This window comes from Cryptococcus neoformans, chromosome 4 (assembly GCF_000149385.1).
Source record: "Cryptococcus neoformans var. neoformans B-3501A chromosome 4, whole genome shotgun sequence".
NCBI lineage: Eukaryota > Fungi > Basidiomycota > Tremellomycetes > Tremellales > Cryptococcaceae > Cryptococcus > Cryptococcus deneoformans.
The window spans coordinates 1,088,966-1,106,397 of record NC_009180.1 but is presented as its reverse complement, the minus strand read 5'-3'; the positions used below and the strand labels follow the sequence as shown (position 1 = coordinate 1,106,397).

The 17,432-nt window shown below is 47.6% G+C and overlaps 7 protein-coding genes across 7 annotated transcripts; 6 read left to right on the top strand and 1 right to left on the bottom strand.

Annotated features, from left to right (window-relative positions):
* Positions 1-990: 990 nt before the first annotated feature.
* Positions 991-2,757, top strand: CNBD3840 (hypothetical protein; the record flags this gene model as incomplete). The annotated part of the gene is made up of 10 exons (XM_770884.1): positions 991-1,063; positions 1,124-1,257; positions 1,318-1,492; positions 1,553-1,592; positions 1,652-1,743; positions 1,810-1,936; positions 2,008-2,379; positions 2,434-2,506; positions 2,585-2,624; positions 2,693-2,757. The coding sequence occupies 10 exons, from the start codon at positions 991-993 to the stop codon at positions 2,755-2,757; spliced, it is 1,191 nt and encodes a 396-aa protein (XP_775977.1).
* A 436-nt stretch (positions 2,758-3,193) lies between these two features.
* Positions 3,194-4,511, top strand: CNBD3830 (hypothetical protein; the record flags this gene model as incomplete). Its single annotated transcript, XM_770883.1, has 8 exons — positions 3,194-3,258; positions 3,340-3,541; positions 3,649-3,761; positions 3,819-3,905; positions 3,957-3,997; positions 4,063-4,204; positions 4,263-4,367; positions 4,442-4,511. 8 exons carry the CDS (start codon positions 3,194-3,196, stop codon positions 4,509-4,511), a joined length of 825 nt encoding a protein of 274 aa, XP_775976.1.
* A 252-nt stretch (positions 4,512-4,763) lies between these two features.
* CNBD3820 (hypothetical protein) lies at positions 4,764-7,668 on the top strand (the record flags this gene model as incomplete). Its single annotated transcript, XM_770882.1, has 14 exons — positions 4,764-4,979; positions 5,037-5,148; positions 5,199-5,328; positions 5,382-5,503; positions 5,554-5,690; positions 5,745-5,766; positions 5,813-5,886; positions 5,942-6,740; positions 6,805-6,835; positions 6,893-6,967; positions 7,018-7,089; positions 7,143-7,293; positions 7,342-7,555; positions 7,607-7,668. The coding sequence occupies 14 exons, from the start codon at positions 4,764-4,766 to the stop codon at positions 7,666-7,668; spliced, it is 2,217 nt and encodes a 738-aa protein (XP_775975.1).
* Positions 7,669-8,195: 527 nt separating this feature from the next.
* Positions 8,196-10,649, top strand: CNBD3810 (hypothetical protein; the record flags this gene model as incomplete). The annotated part of the gene is made up of 4 exons (XM_770881.1): positions 8,196-8,448; positions 8,535-9,638; positions 9,688-10,388; positions 10,458-10,649. 4 exons carry the CDS (start codon positions 8,196-8,198, stop codon positions 10,647-10,649), a joined length of 2,250 nt encoding a protein of 749 aa, XP_775974.1.
* Positions 10,650-13,114: 2,465 nt separating this feature from the next.
* CNBD3800 (hypothetical protein) lies at positions 13,115-13,369 on the top strand (the record flags this gene model as incomplete). Its single annotated transcript, XM_770880.1, has 2 exons — positions 13,115-13,288; positions 13,346-13,369. The coding sequence occupies 2 exons, from the start codon at positions 13,115-13,117 to the stop codon at positions 13,367-13,369; spliced, it is 198 nt and encodes a 65-aa protein (XP_775973.1).
* A 357-nt stretch (positions 13,370-13,726) lies between these two features.
* On the bottom strand, positions 13,727-14,848 carry CNBD3790 (hypothetical protein; the record flags this gene model as incomplete). Its single annotated transcript, XM_770879.1, has 4 exons — positions 13,727-13,888; positions 13,945-14,321; positions 14,375-14,434; positions 14,488-14,848. 4 exons carry the CDS (start codon positions 14,846-14,848, stop codon positions 13,727-13,729), a joined length of 960 nt encoding a protein of 319 aa, XP_775972.1.
* Positions 14,849-15,549: 701 nt separating this feature from the next.
* CNBD3780 (hypothetical protein) lies at positions 15,550-17,324 on the top strand (the record flags this gene model as incomplete). Its single annotated transcript, XM_770878.1, has 3 exons — positions 15,550-15,834; positions 15,899-16,010; positions 16,066-17,324. The coding sequence occupies 3 exons, from the start codon at positions 15,550-15,552 to the stop codon at positions 17,322-17,324; spliced, it is 1,656 nt and encodes a 551-aa protein (XP_775971.1).
* Positions 17,325-17,432: the final 108 nt, after the last annotated feature.

The following is a 17,432-nucleotide window of genomic DNA, read 5'->3' as shown; positions in this document are numbered from 1 at the left end:
GACTAAATGACAAAACATTTTTTTGCTCCTTGACTACTATTTGTTGTTGCTGTCTGCCTTTTACGATAGCTACTTCTATATTATACCCATTAACTCATCATTAGCGATCCACCATGAAAGTTACAACCTTCATGAAGGGAAGTCCTTCTGTTGGATCTCGTAAAATGTCGTTGTTGGTATTTCCTACGCTAAGGGTCATCAGTAATTCTTCTTCTTTATAAAACAAATGGCGATCATTATTTAGTAGCCGCAATCGGCCTATGGCCGACATGATGGGCAGAAGAAGAAAAAAATACACGAGTGATAACAGAGGAGGAGGAGCAGCAGCCAGGAGCGAAAGAGGACGAGGAGGGTATTATTATGTAGTACGTAGAAATACTACGTACATACTTATGGGAGGACTCCTGACGACGGCCGCCGACCACGCAGAGATTGCTCATTCAGGGTTTGTCTTGTCGCTTTCGACATGAAATCTGTAGGTGATAATTGGCATTTCTTCCACTCGTTATAGAATCATCTTCAGTCTGCCCAAGTCATTATCTTACAATATCAGCGGTTGATACTCTGGACTTCTTTGAGGAGCTGACATGGCACCACTCGAACGACAAAAGGCGTACGCGTGAGTGTGACGACCTTACCCCTCCATTAATATTGATGAAAGTGGACGTGATTGTCCTTCTCTCCTGGTATCAACGAAATATCTAAATAGGATTGATGAATCATATTTTATACCATAGCACCCGCTGATCCAAATTATCACACCTACGTAGCTGTTTCGGGGTTGGTCTTTCGCTGTTTGCGACCCTCGCCTTATCATCGCCGTTTCATCAGAAACCTCTATCTTATGATTCGGTGGAATCAATCAAGGGATGTTTTTCGCCCTCTGACCTATCATCTTCTTCGCCTAATGATAATCCACCTTATGTTCCGCACATTAACTATGCCGCTTTTGATAAAGATGATGATGGGAGCACGCCTCCTCCAGACTATATGACCCTCTATCCTTTACATGTTTTTGGGTCGAGAGAAGAACGGGTGAACTTGATGTTCTTTTCGGACGGATGTGAGTCTTATAGTCCTGAAGCTAGGCGGACATACTTTTGTTTACACCCTATTCCCACAGACACTGTAGGAGAGGAAGAAAAATTTGTGAAAGATGCCTCAAAGCTCAAGGATGACATTGTTTCCCATGGGGGCGCCATGAGCCATGTGGCCCATCTGTTGAATGTATGGGCAACGTTTGTACCATCAAATGGAGTAAGTCAAATCAAGACGCCGTTCTTCACAGTGCTTACACTCATGCATCTGATTGAAAAGTCAGGTATAGGCTCCCATGACAGACCTCTTGAAGGCGCCTCCTTTGGCCTATATCGCCCTGGGGCGGAACTAAGAGCAGTATTCGTGAATAATCCTAGGCGAGCAAGAGCAGCCTGCAGGTGGTTCAGAGAGAACAAGGCAAAGCAAGGAGGGTGTGACCAGCCGATATTGCTTGGTAAGCAGCACTTGCGGTCGTATCTCTATTGAATCAAAATTCACTTTCCATCGGCAAAAGGCAATGACCCCTTGTACGGTGGTCTTGGTGGAGAATTCACGTATGTGTTTTATATGTTGTTTACATCCATCAACTTCGGTTAATGACCTTGCCTTGTAGAGTCATCACTGCTTCTGAGCTAAACGGACCCCTTGTTCTACGGCATGAACTTGGACACAGCATTATGGACGTGGGAGAGGAATACGACGGAGGTAAATATTTGCCAGCAGATAGTGACAAAGCCTTAAGGTGCCCGACTGCTGACTCGTTACGAAAAGGGTATGCTTATTTTGGAGTCAATTCTGACAGATACAAACGACGCGACGCTCTGAAATGGCGTGAATTTTTGACGAATCCTGAAAGCTCGAGAATAGAGGATGTCAGAGTCCCATTACAGGTATACCCGTGAGTAATTACTTGTGAAGACCTTGCTGTACGGTATAACATGTTCAATTAACTCCTGAACTCGAATATAGCTGGCATGATCTTGATATCTCATCTTGGGAAATATCATTCAACTCGTCAAATCTAATTTCTCCTCAAAATGGCGTTTCCTGTTATCCCACCGCACTGCTGCGGGCCTCTCTGTCTTCCATTCCTTACTCTTCACATGTTGTTTTAGTATTAAATGGCTGTACTCTAGACCTCGCTGATGGCTTCCCGAAAGCTTGGGAAGGTTCATCGGACCGTCGATGGTTGGAGGTACCTTTAACTTTGGAAACGGGCCTCCAGCCGGGGTGTAATACAATTAAGGTGGCACTCACGGACGAGGGAAGAAGAGCAAGAGCAGGACAAGGAGGAAAGATGATTGCAAGTTTAGAAATCATAGAGTATGGGGGGGATGGACGGTGAGTTTGCGAAATGATGACATCCCCTTCGAGCATAACTTATAAACCCCCCAGTTTTAACCATACAGAAGGCTTCATTGGCGCATTTCCAACGTATGCGATGGATGGTAGGGTACGCCTACGACCTGTTCGTGAAGCTTCTAATCTAATCTAATCTCCTGGTATTTCTAATAATGGAGCGATCAAGCTGACTTCAAGTTTTTAGACCAATGAAGGGTGTCTGATGAGGAAAATCGACCATCCGAGTAAGTAGCTGACTCCTGTTTTCAACAGTCGCATCTCGCCAACTCCATCTTGATCCACCCATCTGTAGCTTTTTGCCCTGTTTGTGCCCATTATCTAGGAAACCGCCTGGAGAATATCATTAAAAATCACTGAGTGCATTGTTTTTATACCCGTCCCATACTCTTATTACTTGTTCCAGGAGGAGAGGGTTAGTATAATACGTAAAAATACACCGACGGCAACGCAAAGTTGAGATCACATTGAGATGTGTGGCTGGTGATATCAGGCCGATATCGTTTTAATGTTACTGGACGCCATCTGATACATTTGGCGTCACAGTTTTGATCGCAGCTGCTGATGTCGGGCGGGCTGATATCAAATACACTGGGTCGGGTAATAAAACATTAATAATTATTATTTATCCCATGCCCCATCGGCTAAGCCCGCCTCCACGATGAATGATGATGAATGATGATGATGATGAACGAAAGACGGGACGTCACCTGTGAATGATCTGTGGACTGGATAACTAAAAAATACGTACTCGCTGGTGGACAATCATATATCATCATTCTCCCACAACCATCTCATGCTCACCCCTTCTGCTCGTATATCAGCACCAAGATTCTCAAGGCAACTCTCTACCTCCCTCATGTACGTCCGTAGCCCAACAAATAGAACATGTCTTCGCTGATCAGTGACAATTTGCTTCCTTTCTCCATTGCACTCACACAGCTCCAAAATGAAAGTATTGCCATACAAAGCGAGATCAGACAACTGGATGTACCTCATAATAGACTCCTCAAATGAGGCAGCTGTAGTCGACCCCTACGATGCCAACAAGATTTCAGGCGCCGTCAAGGAGCAGCGTGCGAATGTGACGAGCCTGATCACAACCCATCACCATGCGGATCATTCGGGCGGAAACAGCAAGTTTGTGAGTACTATGCTTGAACAGCTTCGGGGAGGATGAAGAAGGGGCAAGAGTGGGTGAATGCGGTGTGACGTCGATCAAAATATAGGCAGCTAATCTTTTTGAGATAGTTATCACTTCACCCAAATCTCAAGGTCTACGCGGGGTCTACTCAAAGCCCAGGTACGAACACTGTGGTCAAGGATGGGGATACTTTCACTCTTGGTCAGGATATAACCGTGAAGTTCGTCCATGTCACAAATAGTGTAGCCTTCTGTTTAACTTTTTGCAAATGTCGTAGATGCCTTCACACACCTTGCCATACGCAGGATTCCATCTGCTTCTTCCTCGAGGATAAGAAAACAGGCCAAAGAGGTGTATTCACTGGGTAGGTTCCGATGGAAGCAGCTGTTCATGCTTATGACTTACCAGATAACAGAGACACTCTATTCCTTGCTGGATGCGGTCGATTTTTTGAAGGTACGATGTGCTGTCCAATGTCCATCACCTGTCTGTGCATTCAGGAAGTTAACTAAAGTCTGAAGGTACCCCCGAGGAGATGCATGCCGCCCTCACCAAACTCTCTAACCTTCCTGAAGATACGATCGTGTACAACGGTCACGAATATACCAAAGGGTCGGCCAAATTCGGCCTCACGATTGAGCCAGATAACCAGCACCTCAAGGAGTGAGTCTGACCAACTGTACATCTACATTATAGCGACATGTCATTCATCCGAACATAGACTTCTCAAGAAGGCCGAAAATGACTCGTGCACCACCGGCAAGTCAACAATCGGCGATGAAAAGAACTGGAACGTGTTTATGAGACTCGACACTCCTCAGGCTAAGTGCGTAGTATGCCAGGCGGAAGAGATGGTCATCGAACTTTCGTGTATAATGCTGACTGGACTGCCCGTCACAGACAAGCCACTGGGAAGACTGAAGCTGTAGAAATAATGGGCCGCTTGAGGGAGATGAAGAATGCTATGTGAAACAATAAGTTACTAGACACGACAACAGGGACGAAACGATGTCAAAGTGTAAATTATGCGATATGTTTATGCATGGTGTCGCAAGTGTAACTTAATAGGTAGGGACAAGTGGAGTCGGAGCCTGATGAATAAGTTATAAGTACGGGTATATTTGTACAGATAGTCGTAACCAACTGCCCGACGCCCGGCGCCCGAGGACATCGCGATGAAGTGGAGGAACATTTCAGGTGGGACGATAATTGCCGACGTGGGATGCCAACAATAACCAACACATTCATTTCTTTCCCACCTTTCACCGATACATTCATGGCCCAGTACACACCCCCAGCAACTGACCTCACAGCATGGAGGCTCAAGGTATCCGAAGACTCGCATGGCCAACAGAAGTGGGTGTACCTCTCTGATCCTGCGCAGAGGAAGGAATGGCCCCAGATGAACATTGAAAAGTACTGGCTTGGCTTGGATGTGGTGCGTCTTATTTTCATATCCTCCATCCCGGAATCGCAAGCTGACAACACCATATAGGAGGTGCCCGAGTTAGAAGAACCAAAGACACCCCTTGACGCGGCACGTAACGGCTACAGGTTCTACAAGGAGCTTCAAAGCGAGGATGGTCATTTCTCTACAGAGTATGGAGGTTAGTTCAAATGTTATTGAATATCCACTATGTACTGACACCCGACAAAGGTCCACTATTCCTCATACCTGGGTTGATCATCGCCCTCTACGTTACTGGCCAGTCATTGCGCCACGAACAAGCCATTGAGATGCGCCGCTATTTATTTAACAAAAGGAGAAAGGAAGGTGGCTGGGGATTGTGAGCTTTTGATTGAGTTTCGGATTGAAAATGAGACTAATATAATATGACAGGCATACTGCTGCACCGCCCACCGTATATGGAACCGTGATGAACTATGTCGCGCTGCGAATGCTGGGTATGGGCCCTGATGAAGGACCGATGACGGAGATCCGATCGTTAATACATAAGATGGGCGAGTTGCTACCATTCACACTGCCTGGCCTGCGGCTGATTATCTATTAGGAGGGGCAACCGGCATTCCTACGTGGGGCAAGGTCTGGTTGAGTATTTTGGGAGCGTACGAGTGGGACGGCGTGGGGTCGGTGCCTCCCGAGTTATGGTTGCTGCCTGATTGGGCACCATTCGCTCCTTGGAGATGGGTAAGTGTGGCTTGCAAAGACATCACGGGACACTAACGAGCAAACGGTGCGCAGTGGATTCATGTTCGACAGGTTTGTGAGTGCCTGTGCACAACAAGTATTTGTGGCTGAATGTATTTTAGTCACCCCTATGAGCTTCCTGTATGGTACTCGGTTTGTTGGTCCCTTTACTCCTCTTGTTTTCAGTCTTCGTCAGGTGCACTCATTTTGCAACTTTTCATGAGTGGAGCTCAGCTTACTACAATGCTCAGGAACTCTATGTCGAGCCGTATGAGACCATCAACTGGCCATCTCAACGATCCAACATATCATCTTATGATATTTACTCTCCTCATCACCCCATCCTTGACATGGCTCATCAGCTCCTGGCGGTTTATGAAAAACTACCACATGTACCCATTCTCTCTTCTAGGCTCCCCCTACGCAAAGTCGCTCTGGACAAGGTTTATCGAATGATCACTTATGAAGACGAGAACACAACCTACCAGACTGTTGGTCCGGTCTCAAAAGCCTTTCACATCGTTTGTCGCTTTGCCCGTGAAGGTCCCAACAGTGAGGCGTTTAAATCCCACCTTTCCAGGATTGACGACTTTTTGTGGCTAAGCAAGAGTGGTCTGATGATGATGGGCACCAATGGTTCACAGATGTGGGATACGGGATTTATGGCTCAGGCCGCCGTGGAAACTGGGTTAGCAGAGGAGTCCGAGTTCAAAGAAAGTGTAAAGGGGATGCTGGACTGGTTGGACAAGGCGCAGATGAGAGAGAATCCAAAGTGGTACAAAGAGGGTTATCGACACCGCACCAAGGGTGCTTGGCCATTCTCCACTCCCGAGCAAAGTTATACAGTCAGCGACTGTACAGCTGAGGGACTCAAGGCTGTGCTGGCCCTTCAGCACCTGGATTATACGCCAAAGCCTGTCGGGCTGGATAGGATGCGTGACGCGGTTGACACTCTGTTATCGATGCAGAACAAAAGCGGTGGTTTTGCAAGCTATGAGTTGACCAGAGGCAGTACCAAGTTGGAGTGGTTAAATGCAGCTGAAGTCTTCGGTGAGTAGGCAAATGTGATAAACGAACGAACAACTCCCATGTACGGGTGCTAACAATGCTATAGGAGACATCATGATAGATTATACGTACCCGGAGTAAGTTCATTTGTCCTTGGTGCCTTCCTCCCGTCAGACATGTCTAATTGCTTTTAGGTGCACGACCTCTGTATTATCGGCCTTGAAATACTTTTCTAAAGTTGATACAGAGTATCGAGCAGCGGATATTGAGTAAATGAGTTTGCTTCGCATATGTATGATGCGCTGACTAGCTCCTACAGACTTACGATACGCAGAGCCATTCAATACATTCACGATATCCAACGTCCCGACGGTTCGTGGTATGGTTCATGGTAAGATATAAACACTGGTGGTGGGTATGGTATTAATGCATGACTATAAATAGGGGTATTTGTTTCACCTATGCCACTATGTTTGCACTTGAATCCCTTGGCATAGCGGGTGAGACCTGCGCCAACTCGGACAAGGTGAGACGAGCTTGTGACTTTTTGGTTGGACACCAGATGGAAGATGGTGGATGGGGTGAAACTTACATGGTGAGTTGTTCCAATTTGTCTGTCGGCATCCGGTTGAGTATCGCGCAGTCGTGCGTAACTGGCAAATACGCCCAACATGACCAGTCCCAGGTGGTCCAAACGGCATGGGCCATTCTTGCTCTCATCTATGGACAATATCGCGACAAAACTGTTATTGAACGCGCTGCGAAACTTATAATGAGCCGACAATTGAAGGATGGTAGATGGGAACAGGAGGATACCGAGGGTATATTCAACAAGAACTGTGCCATAGATTATCCTGGTGAGCTGACAAGAAATCCCACTTGGCATTGGGGCTTATCCGATTATGTAGCGTTCAAATTCGTGTTCTGTATCTGGGCGTTGGGGAGGGCGGACAAATATTTGAGGTCATAGAGATTGAGGATGGCAGGGGGGAGTATAAGATGTCATTCTGTCCGTATGTATGAAACCAGCCTTATAGAGTAGTTTGCACGGAGGATTATTGAGGGACAAATTGAAGAGTGATTGTTATTAAATGGAAGGAAAATAAGGAATAACCGGGGCCAGGCACGTCGAAACTACCTGTACCCGACTCAATCCGATAACCCCGATTTCTAATGAGCAGGGTCAAACGATTACAAATTTCACAATGGCTTTCTAATCCCAATTAGGACAGGGGCGGAACGCCGGATGGAAGAAAAAAGTCGGCGTGGTCACCTTGTTAGAACACTTTCTTGGCCCTCGTCCCATCTCCTCTTTTCCCAAAAAAACATCTATACTTGCAACCGGCTCACCTCTCCAGCCCTCACATTGAGATCACTCCTGCTCTCCAGTACCTCAAGGCGACTCTCCACAAAACACGCTCCTGGAATCCCTAGCTTCCGAGTGCTCTACAAACAAGACCTAGCAAAAAAACATATCACAACAGACCTTCAACTAAAATGGCTGTCGAATCAGTCCCCGTGCAGCCGCAGGCCGTATCTCCTACTGAGATGCACATTGAGAAGGACGCTCTCAAGTCAGCCTCTGCCGCCGTAGAGGAGAAAAAAGAGGATGAGGTCGAAGCTTTGCAGGAGCAAGTTGAAGCTGTCAACTTGGGGAATGTGGATGATTTGCACGCTGCTTGTGTTGAGGGTAAACTTCAAGACGTTAGGGCATTGCTGAGCAAGGGGACTGACCGATTAGAGACTCTTGGTGAGTGCCATGATTGCCTACTGTCAGCCCACGGTGTATGGCAAGGGTGTTTTGCTTGGGTAGAAAAGTTAATGTATGCTCTGTAGACGTCAACTCTGGGTGTACTCCTATTGTGCTTGCTATCCGAGGCAACCACCATGACATCGTCCGGGAGTTGCTTGCGGCAGGTGCTATCATCCCCCCTCCTGGACTTACCAACGACCCTCTCATGCTTTCTATCTTGTATCCCCAGCCCGTGTATGGCATGCCTCCTCAATTCATGAGCATCCCGCCGCAAGACTTTTACCCTCAGCCCAACTATTTTCCCTCCCAGAATGGTGAGACTCAGCGATTCCCTCTCAGGAAGGATTCTGCTTCCGCACCTAATGGTGCACCCAACGGAAATGGCAGTGCAAGCAACCTTCCTCCGGCCGAGGTGAGCAAGTCCATCCCTTGCCGAAACTTCCCCAACTGCAAATATGGCAATGCTTGCGTTTTTCTTCACCCTCGCCCCGCCCACTTTTATCCGGGCCCTGGTCAGAATGGCTTCGCTCCTCAAGGTTTCGAAGGCTATCCGCCGTACCCTCCTGCGCCTGCACCTTATTTTATGCCTAATGGAAACAACTTCCAGTCTTTCGCTCCCTCTGATGCCCAGCCTCAAGTGTCTGACAGTGCGGAAGCTGGTGCTCAAGTTGACAGTGCTTCCATTGCGGCTGTTCCTGCACCCACTGGCGCTGCTCCCGCGCCTATCCCTGCCCCGCCCCACATTCCTTCTGCCGTCGCTCCGGTTTTTGTTCCGGGATATCAGCCTGCTGATATGATGGGTTCGCCCCCTCCTCCTCCTTTTGGGCTTTCCCCCATGTCACCCTCCATGCTCGGTTCTTCCCTTCCCTCTATTCCTCCCGCTGAAGTGTTCTTTGCTACTTCTCCCACAAATGGTTTCATGCCACCTCCACCCATGACTGGCCCTCATGCTAGACGGCAGAGTTTTGGTCAAGGTCCTCAGTTCGGTGGCCAAGGCAAGCCTTTCGGACATGGCAAGAAGCCTAGTTTCTCTGGTGGAAAGCCTTGGACAGGTAACCGACCTGCGGGTGGCAAGTTTGGCAACTGGAAGGACGGAAACCCCCCTCCTTGCGCTTTCTTCAGTCAGGGCAACTGCAGAAATGGCGAGTTCTGCAAGTTCCCTCACCTTGACCCTGATGGAAATGACTGTAAGTTGCTCTGTAATGATTGTACGGAATGTTATTAATGTATAATCAGGCCGACACCCGGATGTTGTTCGAGGCGTCATTCCTCCTCTCCCTCCTCTTTCTCGTCAGAACCGAAACATGCGCGCGGTGGGTCCTGGGTTCGCTCCTTTCGACCCTGCATTCAGGCAACAACAGTACCAGCAGCAGATGCAATTTTTGCAGCACCAGCGTATGGCTGCTGCCCAAGCTCAGCAAAGTCAGGCTCCCGCTGAGCCCAACGACGAGGTCAAGCCAATCGTTGAAGACGAAGCGCCTGCTACTGACGCCGAAAAACAAGCCACGGACTCTGTGCCTGCGGCTGCTACTAGTCCTGCGGTGACTGTGCTTCCTGCCAAGCCAGCTGTCACTATGCCGACTCTTTTGCGTTCTGCCTCTCAACCGGGTGTCCAACGAGTGCATGCCAATGGCGTCCCATCTCGTTCCCACTCTCCTGCCCCTTCTAACGTTTCGTTCCATGGGAATGGTCACCCCCGAAGGGCTGGTCGGGTGCCCAACGTCAACGGCGCTAGGTCCTCTTCGTCTGGGCCAGAAAAGAAGCCCGCTCAGAGGGTGCCCAAGCCTGACGAGTTCCCCGTGTTGGGCACTCCCACCAGTGAGAAAAAAGAGCCGGTTTGGGGAATGTCTGGTAAAACTGCCGCTCAGGTCCTGCAAGCCCCCGCGCCTGTCAAGCCTGTCGTCAAAGTTTCACAACCCATTGAGGAAGACGCCCAGGTAAGTAAGCCTTTAACAATCTGTAGATTTCATTCGAGGCCAGGGTTTACATGCTGATTGAAGGAACAGAGCGTAACCATGGAGTCGGAAAGTGATTCTGACACTGTACTTGTCTCTCGCAAGCCGTCTGCCTCCGCTACCCCCGCTACCACTGCTTCACCTGATCCCGAGCCCAAAAAGGCCGCTATCAGCTTTGCGTCCATTGCCGGCGCTGTCGCTGCCCCCTCGGTCGAGACAGCTCCTGTTGCTGTCAAGGCATAATTCAATTCAACAAACAAAAGCGACTGTTGTCGCGCTGCCAATCAACAGTATCATCTCCTTTCAGCCTCCATTAGCATAACCCGGGCTGCATTTTTCTCATCGCTCGTCGTGTACATTTGTCATCGCATTACCAGAAATTTACGTTGCCCTTGGAGGGACATTAGATTCGTTGCCTTATTTTTCCTTTGCTTTTCCTTATTATTATTTTCCTGCTACATTTTAAGCTTTATATCACTCGTTTTAACAGCTTCTTTGGCGTGTAAAAACATGTCTCTTTTTATCCTTGTCATATCGGGCGGGATCCAAATTAGTCCTTTTTGCGTGCTACTTTTGGTCGGTCTCCATTCTTTTTATTTCTATTTCTATCTCTTCTGCCAGTCTTGTTCGTCATCTGCCATTCTAGTAATCTTGTTCATCGTTCTTTTTCGCGTAAGGGAATCTGCGGTTAGTGGATACTTGGCGTTTCACCTTTGTTTGGGTCCGAGGATTGGCGTCTTGGCGGGAGGAGGGGTCGTTGCTGCTGCGGGGGAGTGTGGGTGACATGTATGATTTCTTATGGTGCCTCTATCGAAAGCGTTCGTGTGTATTTTGATATCGACGATCAGCCTGTCTAAAACATAAGTCCTGGGTTATAGAAGATCATCGTGATAATCAGAGTCTGTGTCATCAAGAAAAACGACGAGAGAAAATACAAGGACACGTATTACGAGTACTGTTATTATGCGTTGATCATCATATGTTCCTCGTCGTTCCTGAGTCCCGGTCTCCGTCTGCGGAGGCCGAAGCCAAAATCCTCTCGCTCGTATCTCGTATTTACTGGGCTACGTACTACTATTGGCGCAGTTTCTAGGCTTTCTGGCCTTCGTACATTATTGAATAGTGAAATGTGTAGTATACATGCATACATTCATGCTTCAAAGTGCAGCACTGTTCAAGGTGCGACGCAAACCACCCCTGACCGGTAGAACACACAACATAATAATGAACCATTCCTTGGCGTCTCATTCCATTAAATGTATAAGTGCATAGACTAATTAAGTATATACCTATTATGATAATGAAAAGTGCAAATGCAGAATCGCGCAGCCTGCAGCAGATAGAGGCAGAGAGAAGGCTGGCGGAACACGCAAGTTCCTAGTTCCCGAGTTGCTCATCCAAACATGTCATCATATGCACTAGGACGTAGGAGGTATACTACTGCAGAAAGCATAGGTGAGTGCTGAGTTGCCAAGCTGGAATCTGGAACATAAAGGCTGAAGCAAAGGCCGAAGTTCGAGGCACACCGGGAAGTGAACTACTCTCTATTACTATTCGTACTAACAATGGCCTCGAGTGGGCGAGTCGCGACCGCTGTCGTGTTTCGCGTCGTCGTGCCTAGTCCGCGCGTCGGAAATGGATGACTGGACAACGCACGGACAAGCGAGGCAAAAACCAGAAGCTGTGCCGCTGCAACAAATCAACAGCAAAAGACACCGTTTCAAAAACTGACCTTTGCAGAAACCTCGCAGTGTACCTCCGACCGACCGTTCTTCGGCAACCGGTGATGGGATTATTATTACTTATACTACTCAGCGTTTGCCTGCTTGCTGCTGCCTACCCGCCCTTATCTTTACTTCCTGTCGCTTTCCGCTGACATTGCTGCAGTTCTAACGGCAACTTTTTGCACCACACCGAGCTTGCTGGACGTATAAAGTAGCAGCCAAGCAAACCGCTTACACCTGTAGCCACTATCCGTGTCGGTTATCTGTGAGGCAAACACGACGATTGTTCTCTGTCTTATGTTCTCTGCTTGCGGTCCTAGCCGTGGCGACGAGCTCCTTTGAAACACTTTCAGAGTCCTTTGGCTGGTAATCTATCTATTATCACCTCACAAGCCATCAGCAATTATCTCCCTTCCTTCCTTCCTCCTCTGCCGCACCCCGCAGAGACATCCTCCAGTGATCTCCTTATAAATTACTGCCCATACCCCGCAGATCCTCCAGTACATCCACCATCTATCGTTTCCCTTCTCCCCGGCCCGCTTCTTCAAAAGAAGCCTCGACAATCGCAACTCGCAACGCAATCCCACACCGTCCAGGATCAGCTGTCGGTGTCCACGCAGATAACGTCATTGCCGTCTGTATTCGTTGATCCTTCGCTTTTTTCGGCGAGACGAAAGGCAGTTCTGCAACGTGTTTTGGGTGGCAACGCTGCTAACACTTTGACACACGTCCCAAGCAAAAAGCGGTATAAATACCAAAAAAGGACGGAGACTGGGTTGCAATTCAGACAGCTCTCCCTACACAACTTAGTCCTCAAGCATCCACGACTTGGCTCCAGTCTTAGAACCCGTCCTGTTATACTTGTGATACCATTACACATATACCCTATCCGTTCAGGCAACCAATCAATTGTGAGCAGTTTAGTTTGATTTTTTCTTTTCGAAATAGGACTGATGAAACAATTTCTAGCCATTGCCCACCATAATGTGCTTTGCTCAGAACACTTTTATCTCCTCGCCAGTGAACCATCACTCCCACTCACAGTCATGCTCTGCGCCCATGTGCTCTTACACAGACGGGAACTATCCGGATGATCATGTATGCGAGTGTGGCAGCTGCAAGTGTCTAGTGGTCACCAAAAACAAGCTCTGCGTAAACGTGAGTCTTGCATTCCCCAACAGGAGATCCGAGAAAGCTGACATGAAGGGCGATAAGTGTAAAAAGGGCAACCATGCATAACGAAGGCTGGTGCAATTAACAGATCAGAGATCTCCTTTTTGTCCAGCGAAGACGCAGAGAAGATGTTTGTGAAACGGCACATTAACGAACACAGTCTTATATGACGTCGTTTCTCTTCGTTTGTTCATCAACATTATCGATCAGGGGTTTTGACTGAGGCGAGAGAGCGTTGAATGTCGAGCGCTAGATTGAAGTCTCAAGCGCTATAGAAGACTTGCGCAACAAGAGTTATACATACAAGTACAGAATTTGGACATAATAGTCTGGGCTGGGTTATGCATTGATTGCGTGAAGCACACGCTGAGGTACGCATGGAAAAAGAAGATGAGTATGATAACATTTAAAATATAAATACTGCTACTTTTGCCCAACCGATATGGAATTGGCTCCGGTGGGTTCCCACCTTTTTTTCTGAAATTTGCCACCGGAATACTCTTTTGTAGGGGGTCTTGAGGGGGCAAAAGAATTTGAGCTTTGATGACGCGCAGTTGATGGAACAGGAGCCACAGCGTTAGAGGTCTATGTAAGATGGGATCAGTACCAGCTCCTGGGTCTATGTACGGAGGACGGCTCACCTTAGCCTTGACCCTTCTGCCTCCTCGCATCTTGGCCTTCTTCTCGTCATCACCTTTCTGTCCACTTGGCTGTCCCTCAAAGGCGTCATTTTCTTCTCCACCGCCCGTTTCTTTCTCCCTTTCGGCCCTTCTCTCTCTCTGTCCGCCTACTCGCTGATTCCTTTCCTGAATCTTCTTCTTCCTATCCTCACTTGATCCACCACCGCCAGCAGTAAGCTCCACATTGATCGTTCGACCTTTGAGCTCTGAATGATGAAGTTTAAGACAGGCTTGAAGGACAGTGGAGGAAGGAAGCTCAAGAAAAGCAATGCCTCTTGACTTGGCGGCTTGAGTCGGTGTTGCTTTCGTCGTAAGAAGTCGTACAGATGGCAATTGGCCTAAAGTATCAAATTAGTGAAATAATACCACTCCATAACAGGCAATCTCATACCGGCGGCAGGTTCAAAATGTTTTTGTATTTCTTCTTTGGTCGTCTTGAAGCTAAGATTTCCTATGTAACTAATGAGCATGATACTGAAGCATTCATGATAATGGCTGACATACCAACAAAAAGAATGAACCGTTGTTTAGCATCCTTCTTCCCTTTTCCTTTCTTCCCTTCGCTTTCTCCATCTCCCTCTTCGTCCCAAGCCGTCTTTCTCTTCTTCTTTTCATGATCCTTGGGTTTGATACTAACTTCACTCTCTTCTACTGTAACGACATTTTCGGCGTTCTCATCTTCAACATTTCTCTTCCTCTTTTTGGTAGCTTGATCAAGAACCTGTTCTTCCTCGGCAGCTTCGGCATCCTCAACAACATCTTCTTCCGGGAGATCAGGAGGGGCCTCAACGCCCGCTTTCTTTGCCTTTTGCTTGGACCTGAAAGCGGCTGCTTTCTGTTGCTTTTTTGTTAGAGTTTCAGACATGTTGGGAAGAATAGGTCTCGGATGATGGGAGTAAGTGAGAGTGTCTTGAGCAGATTTTCGTATCACTATTTGGTAAGGTGTGATGAATGAAGTTCATCAAGGAGGCAGGAGATTATTTTGTCTTACCGGTGACCCCCGCCTCCACTTGTTGGAAAAAGAAGATCTTCGGGCGGTCGAAAGTTAACTAAGCTATTTAAAAAAGAACAAATATTCATAATTAACTTAAAAAAGCTATAAGGCGGAAGAATCGCACAGAGAAGGGATTTCATTTTGCGGAAACAGCACATCTACTATCATCCCATTCATATCCGTCTACTACGTATAGCGGTCGTTGCCCCGTTCCATCTCTTCCTTCATTTCTCTCCCCAGGTACCGGCCTATCTCTTATGACATTTTTCTGCGGATCAACATGTTCTGATACGGTATACTGGAAAAAGAACAGTGGCGGAACTGCCGTCCAATTCGTTCGTTCTAGCTACTGCGAACAATGTCTTCCGTCTCCGGCAGGTCGTTTCCGTTGCCTATATTCGCCATGCACGACAATATACCACATCCATACTGTAGCCACCATCATTTCCGACACTTAATCCTAGTCTTTTCTCATCATCAAATATAAATTGCGTATGTTGTTGATCATAAAATTGCCCTTCATGAAGTTACATCTACTATAACACGAATTGCAATACAACGTCCTCCCCACTATGCGTCGTCCGCGTGAATCCCTCGACTTACTGCAAGATGATGAGACGTTTAGCCAGAGTCTCGGCTTCAGGTGGTGGGTCAATCTGCACTGCATTGACGCACACCATGATATGATTTTTTATCATGATATTACATACTCCGAGTCCTCTGCCTGGCCAAAAAGAGAACAAAAAGGTCCTTCGAAGGTGATCTTGGATGACCCGAGTTTACATGTACAAGGATCAGTCGTATATGTTTGGGAAGGCCAATTCAAGGGCTATCACGTCAGTACAGAAGATTTATTTGTGAGTCTACTTCGTAGAAAACTAGCGCACTTACTATACTGATACTCCCATTCCGCTCCTCTAGATTCAAGTCGAGGAGCGAGCAAAGAAGCAATATTTCAGTCAAGAGGAATGTTTTGCTTCAGGTCTTTTGGGGACTTTTGATCAAATTGAGCAGTTCAAGATGGCTAATCCTTGTAAGCTCAATCTCATCAGTTAATTTAAGAGTTTCGAGCTAAGTTTCGCGAAAAGACTCTCATGACCATTATTATCCCTCTAGTATGGCTTCGATCGACGACGACAGGGCCTCACCTGTGTTCCCTGATTTAACTCAACACACTACTTTGGGCCAAAACATAGGTACTGCTTTGAAGTCTGCTCACAAGATCCACTTTTCGTCTGCTCTGCCCGAGATGCGAATCACCTCGCCCGGTCCTATCAAACCCAACAAAGCCATCGATACTGAACCCGGCGAATCGGACAGTGACTCCCCTTCCCACAAGAACATGAATCTACCTGGAAACTATCGCAGATCGCCTATCGGTCCCCAGCGTCTGTTCAGTCACAATTCAACTCATTACAGTAATAACAGAATCAGTCTCGAGGCCAAACTCGATGCAAGAGAAGCCAACCTGCTCAAGCGCGAGGCATTTGTGAAGAGACGGGAGGTAGAGATTGTGAAACGTGAACACGAGTTTGAGCAACGTCTCTACTCGGCCGAAGAAGCATCCCGCAAGCGAGACGCTAAACTGTCTGATCGCGAAGCGATTCTCAGAGCTTGTGAAGAGAGACTTGGCCGGAAATGGGACAAGTTATGTGACAATGAAGTCGAAGTCTTCGAACTGAAACAAAATGCCCGGGAACGATTTCAGCTTTTAGAAGAAGTGGAGGAGATTAACGGGTTCCTCAGAGCCAAGCTCGAGCCCGTATGCCAATGCATCCGAACCCCTCATTCACCTGCCTGGGGTACTGGTAACGTCATCCGTCCTCAAGTCCAACTTCGCTACCCTGTCTGGGTCACTGTTATAGGTAAAGACAGGAAAGACAAAGCAGTCCGCGTGCTGTCCATTACTGGTATTCCCACTGAGGCCAATGTGGCGAGGACTGCGGCCACAGAATTCAAAAACTGGGCGTTGCCTTTTGGCCATATCTATCGCATCAGACTGAACAACAATTGTTCCGAGAAGCTGAGCAAATGGGCCTCTACGGAAGCAAAATTGATCGATAGATATGGCTTTGAAATGTTTTTCCAGAGAGTAGGGGAAAACACCTTCGTCAGGTTTGGCCCAATGTTGGATATTATTTTTGAACCTGTTAGCCCTAATGTCGACATTTCGACACCCGTTCCAATTCCTTTCGCTTCAGCCAGCACAGGATCCATTCCAGGAAATGGGCAAACAAGCAAGATCAAGAAGGAAAAAGTAAAGATAACGCCAAAATTCCCTCCCGCCATTGCGGGTCTTGCGAGAAACCAGCAAAAACCTGTGCCCGAAGTGTCGCCAATGGAATGAGCTTGACCATCTTTGAACGAAGCGGCGGAAATAGAAGTGAAAACTGCGTGTTCCCAGTTGTATGATAAAGAACTGTATGCATCCAGATTGTGTGGGTTTTCATGTTCA